At 54.1% G+C, this 12,854-nt stretch overlaps 1 protein-coding gene across 1 annotated transcript in view; it reads left to right on the forward strand.

Moving 5' to 3' along the window:
- MINDY4 (MINDY lysine 48 deubiquitinase 4) overlaps window positions 1-12,854 on the forward strand; it is a 154,470-nt gene that overhangs the window by 138,386 nt on the left and 3,230 nt on the right. Inside the window, exon 17 of the mRNA XM_013004666.2 lies at window positions 963-1,035. Within this exon, the coding sequence (XP_012860120.2) occupies window positions 963-1,035 (73 nt within the window). The remainder of the gene's footprint in view (window positions 1-962; window positions 1,036-12,854) is intronic.

Genomic DNA, 12,854 nt, shown 5'->3' on the forward strand with positions numbered 1-12,854 from the left:
CCAGTCCATATCAAGTCCATAAGTCAATATTAGCCCATATGCCCAATACCAATCTATAAATTCCTCTTCAGACTCAGGCAACACATGCCATAATGCCAAATGCAGGATGGTCACAGGCCAGTGGATTGGAAGTCTTGTGGATCCAATGGCATTAGAAGCATCTCAGCACTGGCAGGGGTCTCCACGTGACTCTTCCACTCCAAGGCTCTGACTGCCATCAGGCTGTCTCCATGTGTCTTGTCCACAGGAATGTCTCACAGGGAGTGAGCCTGTGTCCTGCCTCCAACGACCTATTTACCACCTTAGCGCCTCCAAATGAGGTCACTAAGCTGCGACCTGATTGACTGGCTAGACTCCACCCCTTCGCTCTTAAGCCTCTCAAATTGACAACAGATTATGTAACTACCACAACACAACGCTCATGAACTTTTAAGATCCCAATCGCTACTCACCAAAGGAGGATGTAGCTTACTGTCTCTGTGAACTATGGTAGGCTGGTTGACCTTGGTATATCCCCCATACACTTCATAGGATTGCCCATGTCTTTTCTTCCAAAATGACCCTGGGTGGGCGTGACCTACTAACGTCTTGGTTCACAATGCTAATCAATTACATTTCACAGACAGGGACACTGAGGTCGCCAGAGTGGGAACCGGTGTCCCAGGCCACACCTTGGAGTCAGGAACACTGCAGGAACTGGAGAGAGGTCACTTAGCGGGGAGTGCGACTTCCCGCCACCTGGCCTTGTCGCCATGGCGATGTTGCACAAGACCAGGCTGCTGGTTCTGCCTTCTGAGAGGAGCACCCTAATTTGAACCACACTTAGATCCCCATGCCCAGTCTCCTGGAATCCCGTTCCGAGGGTTGGGGGGGGGGGGCACGGAGAAGGGGCGGCTGCCCCATGCTCAGGGACGTGGCCTGGCCCCCTGGCTGACCTCACATGCCCTCTCTCCCTCTCCCAGATACAACGCAGATGGCCCCTGAAGGCAGAAAGGACGACCTTGTCCCACCCCTTGAGCTGTGCATCCGGACCAAGTGAGTCAGGGCATCTCTCAGCGTTCCCTTGCAAATCCTGCTCCCTGCCCCGAGTGGTTGGGTGGCAGGGCGGGAGGTGTTCAGGAGGCAGGAGGGAGGACAGGCTGCGGGTTCAGGCTCAGGTTGGGAGGCAAGGCCCCACCAATTTCAAAGACTGACTTGGGGTGCTTGCGTATGCGTGTACAGTTTTTGTGGTCCTGTGTAACGTGGAGGGGTAGCCGTGGCCAGAGCTTCCGAGGGTGTCTTATGGCTAGGGGTGCGAGCACATGGTTGTTGCTGGAGGCCCCTCTTCGCCCAAGGCAGCAGCCACCGTGACGGTGGGGAGGGCCGTTAGCCCAGAAGAGGAGGGACTGGTGGTATCCATTCACCTGGTGCTGTGGGGCATGTGAGGTGGGGCCTGAGCCACACAGCCTGGGCCGCTGCAAAGGGCTGGAGATAGGAGAAGGCAGCTGCTGTGTTTTCTGGGAACACTGCACAGAGGTGTCCCGGGGCCTCAGAGGCAGGCTAGGAGCCTCTGGCATCTCCAGCCCAGCCCCGTGTGCACTTAGCAGGGAGCGTGACACAGTTCAGACTGGAGGAGCGAATCTCCCAAGTCAAACCGTGGGTTTACCCCTGAGTTCACTGTGAACACTGTCGGGCCCAAGAAGGGCTGGGAAGCCCCAGCTCAGTTAGGCTTCTCCCAAAGCCTTCTGGGTAGTGACTCGGAGGCCTCCTGGTGCGGTGGGAGGAGCAGGTGTGGCAGGTGGAAATCTGGATCCTCAGCTCTCCTTCCGGAGCAACAGCAGGCCTGCTCGTGGTCACGCGCTGAGGCTTGGCGTGCGAGTCCAGGAGCCGAGCCCCGCTCCTGCTGCTCCCAAGCCGGGAGCTGTTGGCATTCACCCGGGCTCCTTGCCTTCTCGTCTGTACAATGGAGCTAACAGCAGTCGCTTGGCGTTGGCGTCAGGACGGGGGCACCAAGGAGAGGGCACCGGGGCAGGACTGTGGGCTCTGTAAAGGGTGGAGCTCCTGAGCATTTTGTCTCACCTAGGCCGGTCTCCGTGTCCCCGAGGGTGACACTGTTGGGGGCTGGAGTGAGGGCTGTGGTCCATGTCTGAGGCTGTGCCTCCGGCTGCCTCCGTCCAGGGTGGCTTCCCGCCAGCTGGAGGCCGTCCTGGAGCCCTTGAATGGGTCGGCAGGGACAGCAAGGCCTCCGTGTGTGGGTGGAAAGACCAGGAAGGGGAAGTGGGCGGAGCATCCTAGACGACAGCATGCCCTCGCGCGACGCATCCATCCGCAGACTGCAGGCCCGGGGCAGGCACAAAGCATTCCTGTAGTGCCACGTGTGCCCGGACTTCTTTCATCGGCAGGATTAGGGGCACATGCAGGTCGCTCTCCTTTCATGTACAAAGGGCCACTCATTCGCCGCGATGAGAGAAGGCGCAGCAAGGAGGGCAGCACAGGACACCGGCCTTGGCCCGACTGCGGGCAGCATAGGAGGCCAGGGCGCCCTTCCCACAGTCCGCTGTACAGCAGGCCAGCTGAGCAGGGTTCTGGACTGCCACCCTGCCTCTTTGGGACCCTTGCTGAACCGCTCTGTCTGTCTCTGTATTCTTCTTGGTGGGAAGCGCATACCCCCACCCCCAGGCTCTCTAACTTCCCCGTGTGGAGTGACTTCTCTGTTCCCTACCATCAGTTGTTGCTGACTTCCCTCCAGGCATAGGCCTGGGTCGTGGGCTTCTTGGGGTCAGTCCCAGTGGGCAGTGACTTGGGAATGACTCGGGGCACTGGCCGGTCCCTCTTTCCAGAGCTGGTGCGACAGGGAGCTCAGTCCAGAGACAGAGTTAAAGAAAGATGTGGCTAAGGGTCAGGACCCCCTCTCTCTTCTGCCAATGGCTCCCTCCCCTTCCCTAGGGCCTGTGGTGACTGTTATCTGCTGGTGACTTGGTCTCCGACTCATGGGAACCCCATGCCCCAGCCCATCCACTGGATTTCCATTGGCTGGTTTTTGGAAGTAGATCACCAGGCCTTTCTTCCTAGTCTGCTCTTGTCTGGACTCTCCCCTGGAACTTGCTCATCCTCACCGCAGGATACAAGCCTCCACGAGGGGGGCTGCTCTTGGGCATCAGCTGGAAATTGAACCCAGGACCCATGCATGGAAGGTGAGAATGTCAGGCTGGAGAGGCTGCCTGTGAGCCCTCTACCTGGGGCAGGTGTTTGAGCACGTGCATCACTATGGTGAGAGCTTGGGCTAGATGAAGCATCTCCCGAAATCTGCTGTGTTCCCTAACCCTTAACTGGGAGGAGAGAACCCTATTGTGTAGCACACACAGCTAGGTACAACCCCACGCAGGCCCACTGTGCAGAGGGGTTGCATATTTGGGCACCCTCTAGTCTCCTACAGTGCACCATTGGAAAGAATTAGCCCCGGTGGCCCCAAATGTGTGTCTTCATCAGAACCACCTGGAGAGCAAGTTAAGACCACTCACTGGTACCCTCCCCAGTGTTTCTGAATGCATGCGTCTAGAGGAGAGAGGAGAACTTGCATTTCCACTGAGTTCTCAGGTGCAGCTAATGGCTGCTGGTCCAAGGACCGCACCTGGAGAACAGCTGGGTGGCACAGAGGTTAAGCACTCAGGTACTAACTGAAAAGCTCAGGGGTTCATAGCCGCCCTTGGAAGATGGACAGCAACTGAGACTCCCACAGAGCGAGCTCTTCTCCTCTGTAATATGCAGGGCCACCGTGAGTGGACGTCTCTGCCAGCAGTGACTGGGCAGCTTGGCGGGTTGGCTGTAGGCACTGGCGAGGGCAGTGCCCAGCTTGCTGTCTTGGGAGAGTCCGGTATCGAGTGAAGGGCGGATCCCCCAGCCTCTGGCCAGCAGTAAGGCAGTGCACAGGGCGACTGTCTTCCTCGCTCCAGGCACTGCCCCCCCAGCTCCAGCCCCAGGTGGGAGTGCTCCATCCTCTGGTCACTGGCTGGCTGCCCATTCTGCTCCCATCACTTGCCCTGCCATGGTGAGTCTCCCTCGGCAACCGACGTGGCGAGACGTTCCCTCCCATTGTCCTGGGAAAAGCCTAGTGTGTGAGTGACTAGTGGGAACATTGCTTGCGCCCGCTGGTCCCCATCAGATAACATACCGCTGTAATGGGAAACAGCAGCCCAGTCTCCTGGAATCCCGTTCCGAGGGTTGGATTACAAAGGCTTCGCGTTTTGTTTTCAGCCCAAATTCTCAAACAGCTCCAAGTGGGGGGAGACTTGGGAAAGTGGCCTCCAAGGTCAGTGTGGTCTTCCCACTAGGGGAACGAGTGCTGCTGCCCCTAGGAGGGCCTATCTGGCCAGGAAGACCATTCACGGTGCCATAGTCTGGGTTCAGGTCCACGAGGATTCCCAAGCACTTTCTAAGTTTCCACTGGGCACTCCTGGGCCCCCTGTGGATCCTGCTGAGGGGCTGGGAGGTAGGAGAGACCAACCTGGGTGCACAGGTGAGGGACCTCTCCCATCCCTCAGCCCCCTGGAACCTCGGGACCAGGCCCTGTGGTAGAAACAGCTGAACAAGACTCAGTTCCCATCCTGGCCCAAGTCAGGCTAAAGCTAGGGAAGGTGCCCCACTCACCTTCCAAACCAGCCCACTTGCCCTGTAAGGACCCACACCCCTCCCCCTGGCCCCGCTCAGAGTCAACTGGCAGCTTAGTTGGACCCACAGAAAGACGCTTAGACAACACCCAGCAGAAGCAGTTGTGGTTACGTTAGGTCTAACTCAAGATGAGCTTATGTTGTCAGAGTAGAACGGTGTTCTGTGGGATTAGAGAAACCAACCAACCAACAACAAGCCCTTTCCACTGGGTGGGGTGGAGGCTGGCAGAGCAGATCCCCCGCCTCTGTTCAGCTGTTCACACACATTCTGTTTCAACTCACCCATGCCGTCCCCTCCATCCCTTATCTCACTTCTGCATCTCTCTGAACCCTCTGAACTTTGTCCTTGGGTAAATAGTGCTGCTTTTTATCTTTTGTTTGAAGTTGTTTTTTTATTATCATTTCATTGGGGCTCTTACAGCTCTCATCACAATCCATACATTCATTGTGTCAAGCACATTTGTACATATGTTGCCATCATCATTCTCAAAACATTTTCACTCTACTTGAGCCCTTGGTATCAGCTTCTCCTTTTTTTTCTTCTCTCCCTCCCACACCCTCCCTAGAGCTTTACGATATTACATGAACACATAAATACCAGCTACAGGAAATCTAGTTACATATTAAAAAATATGTCTTAAGCAAGATCTCGTAAGTTAGCTGCCCAAGAACAGTGCCTGTCAGGTAAGTGTTGGGCTGCTTACCATAAGGCCAGTGGTTCAAAAGTATCTTAAGTGGTTGATTATTCCAACTTGAGGGTGAGTTCAGTCTCAACCTACAGGTCGGGGACTAAGGACTAGAGTCTTGGGGTTCCCATCAGTCTCTATCCAAGACCAATAAGCCTGGGTTCTCATGATTTTGAAGTGGTTCCACTTTTTCCTTCCACTCTTCCCAGGACTTTCTACTGGGATCCCTTTCAGAGCAGCTGGTAGTGGTAGCTGGGTACCATCTAGTCCTTCTGGTCTCTGGGTCACAGAGTGTGTTAGTCTGGGTAGACTAGAGAGACAAATCCATGGACACACATTTGTATATAAGGGAGAGGTTTATATACAAGAGGAATTGAACATTGAGAAAACATCCCAACCCAGTCCAGTCCAAGGCCATAAGTCTGATATTAGCCCATATGTACGATACCAATCTAGAAAGTCCTCTTCAGACTCATGAAACACATGCAATGAAGCCAAATGCAGGAAGATCACAAGCCAGTGGGTAGAAGGCCTTTGGGTCTGGTGGCGTTGTAAGCATCTCAGTGCTGGCAGGGGTCTCTCTGTGGCTTCTCTGGCTTCCGAGGTCTGGTTGCATCCATGTGGCTTGTCTTCTGCAATGTCTCCCAGGGAGTAGCAGAAGAGAGAGGTGTCTTCTGCCTCCAAGGAGGAAGTACCAGATTTCCCTGAATTCTCAGGAGAAGACCATGCCCACAGAAGTCTCATTGGCTATCTCCAGATTGACAGCCTAGACTCCACCCCTACACTCTTCATCCTTAAATTGACACCAGATTAGGTGACTACCACCCAGAGGCTGATGTTTGTGTGGTCTAAATTGACTGCATGTTTCAGTATGTATTTGGATTTCTATCCTTATTCTTTCTTCCGAATGGAGCGAGGCCAATAGTTACACTTTAGATGGCCTCTTGTGTTAGTCCAGGTGGACTAGAGAAACAAATTCATAGATACTCATGTGTATAAGAAAGAGTTTTATATACAAGAGCGATTGAATATTGAGAAAACATCCCAACCCAGTCCATATCAAGTCCATAAGTCAATATTAGCCCATATGCCCAATACCAATCTATAAATTCCTCTTCAGACTCAGGCAACACATGCCATAATGCCAAATGCAGGATGGTCACAGGCCAGTGGATTGGAAGTCTTGTGGATCCAATGGCATTAGAAGCATCTCAGCACTGGCAGGGGTCTCCACGTGACTCTTCCACTCCAAGGCTCTGACTGCCATCAGGCTGTCTCCATGTGTCTTGTCCACAGGAATGTCTCACAGGGAGTGAGCCTGTGTCCTGCCTCCAACGACCTATTTACCACCTTAGCGCCTCCAAATGAGGTCACTAAGCTGCGACCTGATTGACTGGCTAGACTCCACCCCTTCGCTCTTAAGCCTCTCAAATTGACAACAGATTATGTAACTACCACAACACAACGCTCATGAACTTTTAAGATCCCAATCGCTACTCACCAAAGGAGGATGTAGCTTACTGTCTCTGTGAACTATGGTAGGCTGGTTGACCTTGGTATATCCCCCATACACTTCATAGGATTGCCCATGTCTTTTCTTCCAAAATGACCCTGGGTGGGCGTGACCTACTAACGTCTTGGTTCACAATGCTAATCAATTACATTTCACAGACAGGGACACTGAGGTCGCCAGAGTGGGAACCGGTGTCCCAGGCCACACCTTGGAGTCAGGAACACTGCAGGAACTGGAGAGAGGTCACTTAGCGGGGAGTGCGACTTCCCGCCACCTGGCCTTGTCGCCATGGCGATGTTGCACAAGACCAGGCTGCTGGTTCTGCCTTCTGAGAGGAGCACCCTAATTTGAACCACACTTAGATCCCCATGCCACCTCTGCTCGCAGCGTGATGCATGTCTCGGCCTCTGAGAGTCTCCTGTTCCCTTCGCTGGTGTCAGGAATGTGGGGTCTGCTCTCCACCCTCCCCGCTGTTCCCTAAGCCTCTCAGCAAAGAAAACACACACTCATTTCTGGTCATTTCCAAACAAGACACTGTGACCTCTCTCAAGCTTCCAGCCTCATTGGAGTGAGAGCAAGCGAGACAGTTGTCAGCCATCCAGAGGAAAGAGGAAAGAACTCATAACCCGGCCCTGGGGCTGGGGCACAGATGTTTCTGTTCGCAAGCCCAGATGAAAAATTGGAAATGTACGTCCAACTGGGACTGGGGCTTCCGATGGGCCAGAGCTGAGCACCCCTTCCCTCCAAAGCCCCTCCCCACCCCAGGGGACTCCTTCCTTCTCAGATATCCCCCTGGCTGGGGTGAGGGGTGTGTGTCCAGCTTCCCTGCCTTTGCTGACACCAACCCCCACCTCCCACCCACACACCCCAGGCAAATATTCCCTTGTCTTTCTCCCACGGAGCACACTAGAAGGCTGGGATGGAAATCAAACTTCGATTTCCTTTTTGTACAGCATGAAATCAACTGTGTGTTGGCCACTGCACTGAAGCGGCACCTGCTGTTTGCACCTGGAGGCCAACCGAAAGGCTGGCAGTCCGAACCCACCCAGCACCTCCACGCAGGAAAAGCCCAGTGAGCTTCTTACAGGAAAATGTAAACCCTGCGGCTCAAGACCTCTCCAGAGCCACTGGAGAGCCAGGACGTGGCTCTGAGGGCTCAGGTGCCCCTGACCCAAGCCATGGTATTTTCCATCACCTCCTATGAATGTGAAAGGTGGACGTCGAATAAGGAAGGCCAAAGAAGGATCGATGCACGTGAACAGTGGTGCTAAATGGATCAAACAACCCACCCACCCACCCACCCTGTATGGGAAGAAGTACAGCCATAGGGCTCCTTTAGAGACAAGGATGACAAGGGAGTTTGGCTTCACGCACTTTGAACATGTTGTCAGAAGAGACCCGTCCCTGGTGAAGGAGGGCTGTGAAAAGAGGAAGCCCCTCCAGGAGATGGAGGGACACTGTGGCTGAGGTACAGGAACAAGTGGGGGGCTGGCCAGGACAAGGCAGAGGCTGCTATGTTGTGCTCAGGGTCGCTGTGTGTTGGCACGGACTCGATACACCTAACAACATCTGACAACGTTCGGGGCATTGGGAGTTGTGATGGGAGGGATGGCGCTCCTGGTAGAGGCTTGTCCCCTGAACAGAAGCCGTAAGCCTGAGGCGACGCTGCCTCTCCGTGCTGTTGCCCTGTCCTTGGGTCACCCTCGCCGTCTCCTGCCTGCCCTTCACTGTCACCTGCATATGCAAAAGGCCTTCTCACCTGCCCTTGTGCTGGACTCACAGGCATCGCCAGCTGCCCTTTCCCAGCTCTTTCCATCCGTAAACAGATCGTCTCTCACTAATTGGGTGCTGTTTCTCTCCAGTACTCACCGGGCCCCTGCACCAACCAGTTGGCTGGGCTGGGGAGGGTTACTATGTAAAAATCCCCCCACACACACACCCCCCCATACTAGCTCAGCAGCCTTACAGGTGGACTAAAGGACCGTTGGGGGCCACAGATGGAGTCTGCAGGAAGATGAGGATGGTGTCCTCATTTTGCAAGGGTCCAAGAGGTATGGGTGGAGCTTAGGAGCCCAGGCACTTTGGTCTGCCTACCAGAGTGAGGAGGGCAGAGGCTTGGAGGGACGTAGGGGGGGATAGGGTGAAGGTGGACCACTGAGGAGCATGGCTAGCTAAACACCCAGCTGCTAGGGAGTCTGCTGGGAGTCCCGGAGCCCTCACGGGGGTCAGAATAGAAGTATGTGCCATAAGGGTGTGTTTTGAAAAATAGTGTTATTGGCATATACTTCCCATGTCGTACACGGTGATCACTCAGTCCTATGGAGAAGAGTTGTGCAGTCACCGCCGTAATCCACTTCAGAACATGTCTTCTTGTGCTCTTTGTTATTAGCTCCCCATCTCCCCGAATCCTCCCCAGCCGTGCCCCTATGTGATTCCTCATCTAGTCACTGCCTCGACAGCTTTACCTATCCTGGGTTTCAGATACAGAAAACCACACAAAACACACACACACACAAATCCAGCAATGGCAAAACAAAATGGGAAAAATCCCAATAGAAAAGAAAGCAGAAGATATTGGCAATGGAAACAACTTTAGAATGGGTCAGAGGGGAGCTCAAATGATAGAGGGTGACATTTTAACCTAATCGCATCTGCCGTAATCCACTCTGCAATGACCTCTGGCTATTCTCATCCCAGGACTGTGGTCAGAGGGGATCCACCAGAGGCTCAATCCATGTGTGGACCTTGCAAATGGTCTTCCGCTGTCCACCACATGCTCAGAAGTTGAACTCCGATACCAGTCCCTCCTTTGGACTTAGATGATATTATTTACAATCCTCGGATCGCCTAGGCTGGTGTGCTTCTTCCGCGTGGACTTAGTTGAGACCTCCCTTAGATGGCTGCTTGTTTGAAGACAAGTCTTTGAGACGCTCGGGGCTATTCACTCTGGTAGCGGTGTGCCATCGGGGTTTCCAGAATGAGTTCTCCAGACATCTCTTACGAGGCTAACGGACAAGCATGCTAACTGTTTGTACCTCCCTGGGATTGCCATAGAGTAAGTCTGTTCTATTTCTGGTGGCGCAGTGAGCTATGAGTTGGGCTGCTAACTACAAGGTCAGCAGTTCAAAACTCACCAGCTGCTCCATGGGAGAAAGAGGAGGCTTTCTGCTCCCCTAAAGATTTACACCGTGGGAACAACCCACAAGAGGCCGTTTTACTGAATCCATGCGATTCAATGTCTGTGAATTTGAGTTCTGAGTTGGTCTGTTTCTGAGGCCGGATGGTGCTCTTGGGTAAGCGGCTGACTGCTCAATCCAAAGGTCAGCGTTTCAAACCCACCGGCCACTCTGTGGGAGGAAGATGAGGCGCTCTGCTCCTGTAGAGATTTTGCAGCCTCCGAAGCTCTCTATCGGATTGCTGTGAGCTGGAATCAACTCAATGGCAGTGGGTTTGGGTTTTTGTTTTGTTTTGGGGAGACGCTTTCTGAAGGAGCCCGGTGGGTTAGGTATTGGGCTGATAGTGACGAGGTCAATAGTTCAAATCCACCCACTGCACCACAGGAGAAAGGTGAGGCTGTCTGCTCCCTCAAAGTTTCATGGTCTCAGAAGCCTGACTCAGGGTCACTGAAGGTCGCAGTCAATGTGATGGCAGCGGGCTCTTGGTTCGGTCTATTTCTTACTCCTTCTGTGACCGAGGACCAGAAACCACCCTGCTCAGGCTCCTGAGTTCCCTCCTCAGGAAACAAAACCCCACGGCGAGCAGCCAGATGAACTATTTTAAAATGCACATGGGGTCCCTGCTGCCCGCCTGGGGGTGGGTGGGCAGTGCCACTCTCGGTGAGACTATCTCTGGCTTCCTTCCTCTTGGGGATTTGGATTCAGGGTTTGTTCCTGGGGTCCAAGGCTGGTAGGAAAGGCGCAGAGGCTGATGCTTACCTGCGAGTCTTGCAAGGACAAGTACAGCTTCGTGTTGACAATCTTACAAAGGACACAGATGAAGACGGGAGCCAAAACACAGAAGCTCTGGGCGACGCAGAAGCTCTCAGCGAGCAGGGTAGAATTCAACTCAACCCTGCATCACGCACGGGGTTGCAGACGACGACTCCCCGAGTAGATGGACCCCAGCCACCTAGCCCGATGCCTTCCCAGACTGTCTGCCCAGTGTGCCAGTTACAGTGGTGGCCAGGTACGCAGGGGGTGAGCTGCCCTAGGACATGGCCAGACGTCTACATCACGCAGCCAGGCAGTGAGCTCCCACCTCTGAGGAGCTCTCTACCCTCTCGCAGTCACAACAGCCTATCTCCGAACGAAGCCAAGTCTAGCAGAGAAAATGAATTCTCAGGTGCTTATGAATTCCAGCAACATGGCTCATCTCCAAAGTACTCAAGAGATTTCTCTGGGCCCGCTGCAGCCTCGGCACGCAGCAGTGCAGGAAATAAAGCCCTCGGAAGCTGCCAGCTAAAGACCAGTTGCCAGCATCAGCACAGTTCGTCCAAAGGGTGAATGGACCATGCAACTATCCGTCTCCACAACCCCGAGACCAGAAGAACTAGATGGTGCCTGGCTGCCACTACCAACTGCTCTGAAAGGGATCACAGCAGAAGGTCTTGCACAGGGTGGGAGGAAAATGGGGAACACAACCCAGAGTTATTTTGAAAAGACCAGGCCTACTGGTAGGATAGACGGGTGGGAACCCTCAGGGCAGCGCCCTCCGTCACCTCTCAGGTCTGGAAATGAACTCACCCCCATGGCTCCATGCCAGGTCCCTCTGGGGAGCAAGAGCCCGAGAGAGGGGCCCCGACCTCAGGATCACCAGCCGTTTGAAACCCAAAGGGCAGCACTGACCCCCAGACGAGGTTCAGAAGGGCCAGGAAAGCAGGAGGGATGGAAACAGGGAACAGGCGGGAGGAAGTGGGTTCAGTGAGGTTACAGTGTGGGGATTGACATCGGTGACAGGAATCCCAGTGCATGTGTGCGTGCGTGAGAGAGTGAGTTTGGGAAAGTGATCTATCTACCCCACCCAATTCCCATTCCAAACTCAAACCAAGCTAATTCACAACACAGAGTGAGAAACAGAACAAAGGGGAAAGTCCACGTTGTCATGAAGACAGTGCTGACTCCCGATGACCTCAGATGAGTCTCAGAATAAAACTCTGCTCCCTGGGGTTCCCGGCGGTTGATTTCTCAGAACTAGCTCACCAGGCCTTTCTTCTGAGCCAGCCCAGAGTGGGCTGCCGCCCCCACGCTTGGTTCATAAGGCCTGGGGATACCTCCCTTCCTCCCCAGACACCACAAAACCAGAATAACCTTACCCACTGCCCTCTGGTCCTGGTGGTATAGTGGTTACAGGTTGGACTGCTAATTGCAGGGTCAGCGGTTCAAGACCACCAGCTGGAGGAAGAACTCCAGCTGTAAAGAATTATAGGCTTAGAAATCCACAGGGGTGGGGGTTCTGCCTGTCCCTGTGGGGTTGCTCTGAGTTGGATTCGAGTGGACGTAGTGGGTTGTTTTCTTTTCTTTTCTGATTGCTATCAAGTCCACTCTGATGCATCACAACCCTACAGAGTAAGGGGACTAGCACCACAGGGTTTCCCTGTGCGGCTTGCTACATCTTTCTCCTGGGGAGTAGCTGGTGGGTTCTAGTCGCAGACCTTCTGGTGAGCAGCCACGGGTGCTAATAACCACGGTGCCACCAGGCCGAAGAGAGATGCAGTGTTCTGTGCCTGTCAAGAGTCGCGGTCCTGGGAACTCACCGGGGCTGCTCGAAACTGTCTTACTGGATCTCTGTGAGTCGGCAGGCACCCTCTCACAGTTGGCACTTTGGTTTTGGCTTGGTGCCTCCAGGGCTCCTTCCCAGGCTTCACAGAGTTGCTGAATGCTTCCATGTCCCACGGGACAGGTGATGCCCACCTTTTTGATTGCCATGAAACAGAGATGGCGACAGGGATCAATCAGAGCGTGTGTGTGTGTGTGGGGAGGAGGCTTTCTGCTCCCCTAAAGATTTACACCG

The sequence above is a fragment of the Echinops telfairi genome, unplaced genomic scaffold (assembly GCF_000313985.2).
Source record: "Echinops telfairi isolate 266 unplaced genomic scaffold, ASM31398v2 ScPeMD7_23;HRSCAF=83, whole genome shotgun sequence".
NCBI classification, from domain to species: Eukaryota; Metazoa; Chordata; class Mammalia; order Afrosoricida; family Tenrecidae; genus Echinops; species Echinops telfairi.